General features: G+C 38.3%; 1 protein-coding gene across 1 annotated transcript in view; it reads left to right on the top strand.

Annotated features, from left to right (window-relative positions):
- The window catches only part of LOC109970596 (N-terminal EF-hand calcium-binding protein 1-like), a 20,115-nt gene extending 11,238 nt beyond the window's left edge, over nt 1-8,877 (top strand). Inside the window, exons 6-12 of the mRNA XM_020618271.1 lie at nt 3,435-3,690; nt 3,854-3,933; nt 4,781-4,834; nt 5,022-5,134; nt 5,290-5,367; nt 5,512-5,603; nt 6,235-8,877. Of these exons, the coding sequence (XP_020473927.1) occupies nt 3,435-3,690; nt 3,854-3,933; nt 4,781-4,834; nt 5,022-5,134; nt 5,290-5,367; nt 5,512-5,603; nt 6,235-6,263 (702 nt within the window). The 3' untranslated portion in view covers nt 6,264-8,877. The remainder of the gene's footprint in view (nt 1-3,434; nt 3,691-3,853; nt 3,934-4,780; nt 4,835-5,021; nt 5,135-5,289; nt 5,368-5,511; nt 5,604-6,234) is intronic.
- Nucleotides 8,878-11,402: the final 2,525 nt, after the last annotated feature.

Below are 11,402 nucleotides of genomic sequence, written 5' to 3'. Positions count from 1 at the left end.
CTAAACCAGGACCCACATTCACAAAGAACCTATTAAACTTATCAACTACATCCTCAAATCTATTGACCGGTGTGTCATTATCCATAAAATATTAAGGGTAGTTACTCATGCTGGTACTGTTTCTAATCAATTTATTTAATATATTCCAAGTACCTCTCATGTTATTTTTATTATCCTCTAATACTTTAGAGTAATATAGTTTCTTACATCTCCTCAAAATCTCAATTAATTTGTTCTTATATGACTTATATTTTTCTTCCGCCTTCTTTGATCTGTCCTTTATGAATTCCTTATATAACGCATTCTTCTTTTTACATGCATTCTGTAATCCCTTACTCATCCACGGTTTCCCACTGTAATTCCTTTTGTTTTTATTCTGCTTACGAGGACAGTTCCTGTCATATACTTTCTTAAATATATTTAAATATTGGTCATATGCTTTATCTAAGTCTTCCTCTCTGTAAACTGATTCCCATACAAAGAAGCAATTCAAAGTGCTTCAAAGGCAAAGAGAATCATTAAGCATCAAACCCAGAAACAAATCAATGAAGACAACCTGGTAGCCACACCAGATAAGCATCTTAAATAAGCTAATTTTGTTGTTTTGCATATTTGAGGCAGTTTGTTACCAAGTGAACCAGATACAAATGTTACGGGCCCCAAGTGCCGGGGCTGCGTAGCAGTGAATTAGTGCAGCCTGGAAAACACAATGTGACATCAGAACAGAACTCTCACGGTGCGCTGACATTCGCATCCAGACTGCATCTGGGTTTATTCAAACATTAACATTCAAACATTATAACAGCATGAATAAAGTGCATTTTTATCCCATATTTTCTTAACTCAAGTTCTCAATATAATTACTTAAACACCTGAGTGACATGTCTCAGCACCACTTTGGTGGTGAATAAACAGTTGCTCCACTGTTCCATGCTTAACTGTAATTAGTTATCAAATAAATAATGGGCTGCACACTAAAAATACTAGTTATCTTTGAACAAAAATACATTTACATTACTTCAAACTGAATATATAACTATCTCTCATGCATTTACATTGACTTCGGTTTAAACATTCTTACTTTACCTAAGTCCTAATAACAATATACAATGCATATTAGTGACAATAAAACTGGATAAGGTCCATAAAACCGGACTTTGGAGGTCCTCGCGATATTTCCGCTAAATCACGCGAGACGTCCTACCCGCGGGAAACCTCCGCTTTACTTTGAGCCTTGACTAACTAAACTATTACCGACGAGCATGTAAATATACACCGAACAGTACGCTATACTAACAAATTATTAAATACTAACATCATACTGCTTTGTATGTGTAGTTTCACCGTCTACTGACCTGGAAAACACAATGTGACATCAGAACAGAACTCTCACGGTATGCTGACATTCGCATCCAGACTGCATCTGGGGGCGAGGACAGAAGGTCCCTCCCCAAAACCATTCTGGGTGCAACACCAAGCGCACAAAGGTTCCGCTTTACCCTTTTCTGTTCTCCAACCACCAAATCCAGGACAGCAGGCACAAAACATCATATAATATAAATGTGGCACCCAAAATAAAATGTACATTCAATTGTCAATTATGAAATAATAAATTAACTGAAAACAATGTGGTGACATATCTTTAGGTGCACCACACAAACAAACTGTGTAGGCTCTAGCACCTATAAAATGAGCTGAATAGATTTTCTTAGTGTTATATGTAATGCTGGATTTTATTTTTATGTAACTACAAGTGGTGGTGCATTTACAGCCGTTCCGCCAACAGTTTATTGACAAGTCTGTAGGTCACTTTGCCAAGTGGGAGATATTGTTACTGTCACAAATATCACAAGCTCGGAATGATTATGTTTCCAGTATCAAATCACCTGCTTTGCTTAGTGAAACATGCTAAATAGAACTTTATGAAATCCTGTCATAGTCTCTGTGATGGACAGGGGATTAAAGACCCTGCTCCTGATGCAGCACTGTAATTATGTTGTTTCTTACACATAATTTAGATCAACATCAGAGAAAATCAATAGCTCCACTCACTCTTTATTGATCTCACCTAACCCCTTGTTTTAAGCCAGCTAGTGAATATTTATTTCTGTTTGGCAAAGGAAGAAAAATCACGTGCAGACTGTGCGTATTTTCACTGCAGTGCAGGAAGTGGGTGTTACTGATCATAGGAGAGCACAGATGACAGTAGCTAATGCTGACAATCCCACCACGTGTCCAGCTGTTCTGATGTCAGATGCCTGTGTCACATACACATGACCACTTTCCAGCTGCTCTGACTTCTTCCTCTTTCAGTTTCTGGCCCTCGTCTTTAATCCAAGTCTATTATTCACTTCATTCAGATGCACACATTTCTTTTTAATCTTCTTTCTCTGTACATTCGTCTGCTCCGACATTGCCTCATCTGGCTCCTGTTCTTGTTCTTTTAAACTTTCCTCTTTTCTTTATCTCCCATGCCTTCTTGCTGCTCATGCATTTTTTATTTTGCTATTAGTCTGTCAAAAAGCTTTCTTTGCCCTGAAGAACATATGCTTTTTTTTAGCCATCCTGAGATTAATCTTAGTTATTAAATACTTAACCAAAGACAAGCCTGAGCCTATAGCAGTGCTCTGGGGCGACCAGAACTACCAAGACCCAGCAGAAATATGGGTAAAGCTTTTACATGAAGTCCAGTTTATAATGCTTTCATAATATCTAGAAACACAACCAGTAAACTGATGATGTTACAAGACTAAAATGTGTTTTCTGTCTTGTTGTTGTGTCCCAAGATAAAAAGACCATATTGCAGCTCTTCTGTTCGAAGAGAGGAAATATTAAGAGGACTGAGGTTCATTGTTCACGTAGTGCAGCGCCTCTGCTGCAGAGAAGACCAAGCACACAGACACAAGGAACAAGCTTGGTCGTCATTTTTCAAACATCTCCGTCTCATTTTTCCTGAACTCAATTTCCTTGCACCACAAGGGGCCGCTGAGGATGATGGGATTCATTATCCACAAAAACTGACATGGCATAGTTGTATTTACCTGGAAGAACATGGGGGTAAAGCAGCAGCTATTCCACTGAAGCTTATACAGTAGTTTTTTTAGTGCCAGCTTTGAAAAGTGGCACTAGAAACCATTATATTATAACTTTCCAGTTTATGGAATACACTGTTATCACCTGGGGTGTTTGCAGCCATTAATTCACGGTAATCAACACGTTCTACATGAGACATGTTCATGCCATCCACATTTGTTGCGTTTTAACTTTATCTCTGTTCACTCCTTGTCTGTTTCCCCACCCCAGGCCTAAATAAATAAAAATAATAAACCAAAATTATGATAATCATGTATTTTCCCATTTGAACTAAAAATAAGAAATGAATGAATGTATTTTTCCCATATCAGCTGATTCTTCTTCATTTTTGCGCCCTCCAGGAGTACCAGAAGTCATCAGTGCTGGGTCAGTTCGTGACACGCATCCTGCTGAGGGAGACCTCCACCCAGCTGCAGTCCCTTCAGTCATCCCTGGATTGTGCTATGGAGGCTGTTCATGACCAAGGCTGTACAGGGAGGATACTGGAGAAGCCCCAGGACTTGGCTGTCCAAAGGACGGCCAAACGCCCTGGCCGACGCATCCAGAAGAACATGTGTCTCTCCCCTACCGACCCCTACTCTGGCATGCTCACCACAGGTAGGTCTCAGGAACATTGAGATTAAAATATGAAGGGAGCACAAATTTGCCAAAACACTGGAGGTTGAAACGGGCACAGTAGGTCATACAAAACGCACAAGACTTTGATAAACTATCCTTGTTCACACCTCTTGCGCTGTGCCTTGTTTGTTTCTGGGGTCAGGAGTCAGCGTGGAGCCAGATAACCACTGGGGCACCCAAATCACCCAGCTCGAGGAACTCATAGACAAACTGGAGTGTGAGGTTTGTGTAAAATCTGCTTGTTTTTGTCAGCGCACAGATGCCAGGCTAGCTGACTGTGGTTAACCTCCACATTCACCTTCACTCTGTCTATACTAGACATAGTGCTTATAGAGTTATAGAGTATGTGGAGGTCTGGGAGGGACAGGAAATCTTTACTTTAATAACCTTTTTAAAAGTCTGGTGATGCATGCATATGTTTCAGTTTGTCAGCGTGTTATATTATCCATCTTCAGGTTGCATAGAGAGATTGTGGGATGCGCAGGGCAAAGGGTGTGTTTGAGGTGTATGAATTTTAATGTTGATTTATTTACTTTTCAATTGTTATGTAGTCATTTCTGATGAGATTATGAACATAAAATACAAAAAAATAATGTACTTCTGGGAGGTTAGAAATAAAGCACAGGGAAACAATAAAGTTTTGAAGCTTCTTGAAATTTATGAAAAGTCACCGATATTTCACTTGCAGGTTGTGAAAAAGAGCACAAACAGTTTTTGGCTGCTGCTGTGGGGATTGTTAATTTTATATTGATATGAAATTATAGATAAGGCATTTCCCAAAGTTAGATACCAGTGCTGCGAAGTTAATGAGGTAGCCTGCTAACACTCTAATTACATTTCCTTATCTTGGCCATGCAGACAAGAATATAGTATAAGGCCAGTTCTCAGGGCTGTAGTGAGGCTGTTGTAGGTTAGATAATATGAACATGGTGAGGTCTTCCTTGTGAAAGCTAATGCTCTGCTACAGGCTGAACTAGAGGCCATACCGTTGCTGGATTCAGTTGAGCCGGTTTTGCTGCTAATTCTTGTTCTGCTCATAGCTGAATAAAATATCTATGCCCATTTTCAGAGTCCACAACTTGAACCTCTTAAAGAAGACACATTGGCAGGGACGTATAAATCAGTGAGTTACATTTATACTGTAATGTAAATAACTGTAGGTTCATTATAATACTGTGATCTAATTATATAAGTTATATTTGCTCTGAATAAATAATGATGGTGTTGCTAATTTTTTTTAAAGTATTTTATTTACATACCAAAATGAGCCCAAATCATTGAGATTATTTGTTTTCTCTCCCCTTCTCTAGAACATTCTTCTAGTCCAAAGACAAATGTCTGTGAAGGAGAGAGATGTTGAGCAATTTCAGCAAGCTCTCAAAATCTACACAGACGCCACTAGCAGCCAGCTAAACAACCTACAGTATGTCCGTTGTTCAGCCTCAGTGCTTCTGTTTGTCTCAGGATCTCTCTGTGATTTGATGTAGCCACTTCAGATCCCTTCAATTTCCCCAGACATATGAGACAACCCCTGCTACTCTTTGTTTATTCTTTCTCTCTGTCTCTTTTTATTTGTAGTGTTTCAGTTCAGAACCTGCCGGACAGATCATGCTTCATCATGTATGAATTTTGGCAGGATCGCCTCTCCTGGATGAGGTAAGATCAGAAGGGTTTCATGGCATTGTTAATTAGAAAACATGTTGCAAGAATTTCTTTGCTGAAACATAATTTGCCCAGCACAAAGAGCTGCTTTGAAGCATTATTGCCTTTGCAGACAGTCTCATCTTTTTCATCCTTCAGCTACCTGCAGTCGTCCATCAGTAAGACTTTCCAGCGCTGCATTATCGACTCACTGGAAGAGCCAGAGATGGTCTCCACCATGCTGCTCCCAGGTATAAACAATGCCTAGTTTATTGTACGCTCCTGTTTCATGCTCAAAATCCCACATGAATCCAAATTGATGTAGTTCATAGATTTATGAATCTCAGTAAAACTGGAAGAATGAGGTAAATAAGCATGGTCTTCTGAAAAACGATTACTTCATATGCTTGATACAATGAATAGGGGGTAATCATTGGTTCATTATTATCTGATAGAATAACGAATGAACATAAGAAGTTCATTAAAGTCTTTCTGGGTGCTTTCTGGAAGCTTTTGGTGGCTTCACTTCTGGGAGCTCTTAACCTGTCCAGCGTTTTTACAGTTGATAGTAGAAACCAAAAACAAAGGTGAAAGAGGGTGAACACTAGACTTAGTTTCATCAGGTGTCCGGACTCAAAACAAATGCTAGTGTCGCTCCATACCATGCGTACAGTAAGCAAGTGACCTCAATATATAAACCTGAAAGGTGATAGTAAACCATCAAATCAATTAATGTGTGTATAGTAGTGTATGTTGTATTAGAAAAATAATTATTTTCTCAGGAAATTGTTTTTTCTTAAGGAACAAAATATGCCCTGTTACTTAGGTTCTCTTCCTGTTGTCATTTGTCATCTGTTTGACTCAAGCTGTTTCCTTTTGCAGCCTCATGGTGGATTATGAACAACAACTGACAGAGCAAAGCTGCTGCTACTCAACACAGTTAAAGCAGGAGCATCTGTATGGTTGTTTCTTCATTTTTTGGTATTTGACATCCACTTTTTTCTTGATAGCATGACCAGGATTGTTTTTGCAAAGCTTTGCTCCAGGGTTATAAATATAAGAGTGCTTGGATAAATCAGTTAGTAGTGAAACAAACTAAAACCTTGGTGAGAAAGAACTGAGGCAATGCAATATTTTATTGTGTGATCAGGAACTGTGTTAAGATTCATTTCACAGTACTGGCACTTTTCTTGCTTCTGATTTAAGAGACACATAAGAAATTAAAAACAAAGATTTGCATGATTTCTTATTTCTCTGTGCTCTTATTATTTCAATCAAAGCTACATCGTAGAGTAGAAATAATGTCAAAATGGCACAAAAAAGAAACACATGAATAACAGCCAGTCTGTCCATCCATCGCCATCTTATCATGCCTTCTTCATTAAAAACAAAATCAGAAATTGTGGTAGGAATAACCTGCATTTTCCCTTGTTCTTGCTGTGATATTGTGCTTTGCTGTCTTCTTCGAAAGTTTACTACCAGGCATCTTTTTACTAAAGGGTTACACAGCCATTAGATAGAACAGAGTTAATGAATGCTTATGGTCTGCATATAAAGTTTTGTCACCCGTCAGTCACTCCTGCACTTTAGAAAAATACGAAACATGGATCTTATTGTAAAGAATGGACATTTATTGTAGACTGTCTATTGAAAATGTAGAATTAACTGTTGTTAACAAGCCAAGAACTGCACTCGAGTGTAGTACGACATTAGTGGACGATAACAATCTACCAAATAATTGTGAAGTTTATTAGTCTAGAAGTAAAACTCAGAAGCCATTACTTTACATTTGCAGTGTGTAATCACATGAGTGCATAGGTAAAACACACATACAGTAAATAGAACTTTATATTTTGAGTACAGCAGTAAAGCAGAAACTATTCTGTGTAATGACATTAAAACAAAGTTTGTTGAGATCATGTACAGTCGCTAATGAACGCTGTGAGGTTTAAGTAACAGTGGTGTAACCTTGATAAATGTACAGTCTGACAGTATTCTGAGCATCAGTCGATCTGATAATGCAAGGAATGAATGTGTTCAATCTTTCGTTGAACTATTTATCACTTCTTTTATGAAGAATATAAATTTGTTATGTGGATGTTATATTTGTTTTCTGGCATGAAATAAAGTTTATGACATGATGACGACATAAAAACTTAAAACTTGTCTCTGTTTAAGATGAGTGAAATGTTTAGACTAAATAACAGCTAATAGCAAGACTGAAGTGACCCATATACCGAGCAGTCACTCTGTATTGAGTTTACTGTATGTTTACATCTAAAGTCAGCCTCTCTTCTTTTTACACAGTACACGGTTAAATGATCAAGAGTAAATAATGGCTTAATTCTTACTTGTTTTGAAGCATTGTAAAACTGACTTTCAGCTTTATAATTGTATGAAAATCCATGTGAAAGAGCCATCAAAGAAACTTGGTAAAAGGAACTAATGTTTTTTCTTGGCTGAATATGACAAGACTGAAATACCTTGTACATACTGCATAAGTGCATGATATCAGCTGCTGGAACCTTTGAAAAAAAAGGAAGCCATTTCATGCAAACCTTGGCTGAATCTGGTGGAATTAACTGGTTCTCACTCTTCAAAGCCAACTGGCTCTTTTAATTCATTCCTTCTGTTTGAAGACAGCATAAAACAGTTCTAACTTTAAAATGTTTTACAGCCGCAGCAGCTGACTCCCGTTCGCAGTCAACATCCATAAGTATTCAGATATTCAAAATATGCAAATATAATGTTACCTCACATTATTGTTAGATAATATTAGATTGATAAAAGTATTTCTCTTAATTGGATGTTTGTCTGACATGTCTGCTGTTGTCTCACCAGGCACATACACTTTCCAAGTCCCTATAGAGTTAAAGTAATATAGAGAGGTGTTGGAAACTGTAGAAAGTGAAGATGGTGAAGGCAGGAGGCCATTTACAGCTGCAACCTCTCAAGGAGAAATTCTGCTACTTCAGATCTCACACCCTAATCCCTTGTTGCTGCTATTTTCTGCTCTGTGACAGCAGGGCTCCTACTGGGATGTCAGGGCCAAAACAACCGCCAGGTATGTGGGCTAGAAAACATCTAACATTACATTTGAGTACTGCTCATGTTTTATGAGGCAAAAATATAGCAGCCAGCTGTTTTGTCAGAGGCTTCCAATCTACATAAAGGATGCAATGTATGTAGGTCCACCAAAATCATTTATTGCATATTTGTGTTATGCATTGCAAAAAAAGATTAGGTTTAATATGTGAATAACAGAGGTAAGAGGTTCAATTTGCTGTTTGCACTAACCTCCTCCATGCTCCCTCAGAGAAATGTTAGAGATGTTTGCTTGTGTTCTATCTTGGGCGTCAGCTGGCAGAAAAATGATGATACAAACTCAATTTAATCTATCATATTTGTTCTTCAAAAAGCATTAGCCATTCATTTGTAGGATATATACTGGTACTGCATGTTGTGTTTGTGCCACTGCTGGACTGTGTTCCTGTTGTCTCATAAATTATTGTATTCTCATGGTTACATCCTATTAAAAATGTGACATCTAAAGTACACAGTTTCTTGATTATTGCTATGAAAATCTATAGCATGAGTATCTTTTCAATTAGAGTAAACATATCATTCCATGACACCAGTAATTACAGATACCACGTGTTGCCACTGTGCTGGTTTCACCATGGACTAATGATGTTTTGATTAATTACTCTGACTCGCTTTTTTCCTCGTGTAAGTTTTATTGCACATAGAGTAAAAAGCATGGGTGGGCTTAACCTGAGTAAACTTTCACCTCCTAACTAACTTTCATCTCACCTTTCACTGCTTTCTTCATCATGCTTTTTTCTGTGTTTTCTGGCGCTATATAGAAAATAAAATTAACTTCACCTTTAAGGGGGGCAAGGGTACCGTTGGAGGGGAGGGGGGGGGGCACAGTGATATTCATATATCTTTCTCCCAGAGCCTCCAGTCCTACTGGGAGTGCTGGTGTTGGGGCCCATCGTGTACGCCTACATTAGTGGTTGACAGCTGCCCCCTAACGGCCAACAGACAGCACAACACCTTAAACTAATTACATTAGTAGTTGAATCTAAGTACAATCACTGAGTTTCTGCACTTAGGTGCAATTTTCAGGTACTTATACCTTAGTTGACTATTTACATTGGTTGCTAGTTTACACTTCTACTTCACCACATTTCAGATGTAAATATCGTTTTTCTTCCACTACATTTATTTTACTCACTTTGCAAATTAAGCCCCCACATTCAAAACACATAAAGTATTTTTAAATTAGCTCCATCTAGACCAGCTACAACATTCAACTGCCCCTAGCACATACCACATGAGTATTAACACTCCTATCATAGTAAAATATTAAAAAATAATGTTTTGTTTGTATATTAGTGACAAAAACCTGATTTTAAATATACTAGTTAAAGCTGTAGATAGCATAGTTGTATACATTTTTCTTTGCTTTTATCTCCTGCACTCTATTTACATTGCACTTTTTTGTATGCAGACTCAGAGATATGCACAACATATTCCTATGTGCCTGTAGATTTTGTTGTTCAGCTGCAGTTGAACCTGAAAAAATATTCCACATTGTAGACGCTTCTGTGTAGGCAGCAGCACAACACGTCTCTCCATCATCACTCTCGGCACAAGGAGTAATTAAAATGCCATCATATCAGTGCAACATATTGGGTATATTTTTCATAGCAGTTCAATCATGCAAACAATATATATTTGAGGAATTATTGTGTACAAATATGATGCATTATTTCAGAGTGAACCCCCCAGTAGAGTATGCAGGAGCATAGTTAAAACTGACTCCACATGAACCAACTACAGCTGCTTTACAATGATGGTGACTTGTAGCCTTAGATGAAACAGATGCTTGACTTGAGCATTTACTGCGTGGGTAGGTACTATTTGTTGTGACTGACATAAAATATCACAAGCTTAGTGGAGGTAAAATGTGGGAGGAGAGTAGTCTGAATTGGGTTCTGGAGCGATGCTCCACCTCACACATCGCACTCATTCGCCAGCCGCGAGCGATTCCAAGCCAGTGAGCTTCACATCCACTGCATTACACAGCTTCTCCTGAGAGAGCAGCTCACATTAGCCCAGTATTGCTGTTCGCTCGCTCACCTGCATCAGGTGATGCCCTGCTAGGGCAGCTATTGGCTCTTGTCTCAGACCTTCCCCGAGGTGATTGGAGGAGTGACGAACACTCAGCACGTGACCTCTACAATGAGCTTCCTCCCACGGAAACAAAGCTGCCCCCTCTATTGCATTTATGGTATAGCGGCTGTAAAAGAAATCTTTGTAATGGTACAACATTTTCATACTGGTAATTATTATATAAAACAGAGAGAGGTTATCGTCGATAACTCTGTAATTTTATCATATTATTTCTTGCTTTTCCTTTAAAAATGTGACTCATACTCAAAACAGCGGAATGGATACAGAAACGGCATGCTGGGAAAACGGCATACTGAGAAATAGAGACGTAAACTATACCTTTCTACAAGTTGTGTTTGTGTTTATATATAGCGTTCCCTAAGCCACTGGGTAACGTGGAACATAGATACCAGGAGAAACCTGTCCATAGTTATTTAATCTTTGTTAAAAATAAAACATACTATTTTTAAAAAGCCTAAATCAGTGGTTACCAAACGGGGAGAGGGGTGGGTTGGAGTAAAAACGACTAAATATAGTGTAACAATAAAATATACATGCCGTATAGATGTAAACTTTTGCAAATGATAATATTAGACTATAGGCTGAACATACTGAATAGACGGCACCGGTTCCGCTTGTATAAACAAAGAAAAACTTCATAACATCCATTATTTAAGACCCTCTGCCTTTAAAAGTTCCCATGATCCCTCGCGGTTCTGAAAGTTTTAATTCTAGAACCAGCTGCTTTCAAACAGTAGCGAACTAAGCGAAGATCGTCAAGACAAAGCTAAGGGAACTGTCACTCGCGATCTTTTGTATGAATAACCTACCAGTCAAAACCATTCACAAATTTTATAACACCCTGATTT

This window comes from Monopterus albus, unplaced genomic scaffold (genome assembly GCF_001952655.1).
Source record: "Monopterus albus unplaced genomic scaffold, M_albus_1.0 scaffold6.1, whole genome shotgun sequence".
Lineage (NCBI taxonomy): Eukaryota > Metazoa > Chordata > Actinopteri > Synbranchiformes > Synbranchidae > Monopterus > Monopterus albus.
The sequence above is the reverse complement of the archived record's forward strand: the minus strand, read 5'-3'. Positions and strand labels throughout refer to the sequence as shown.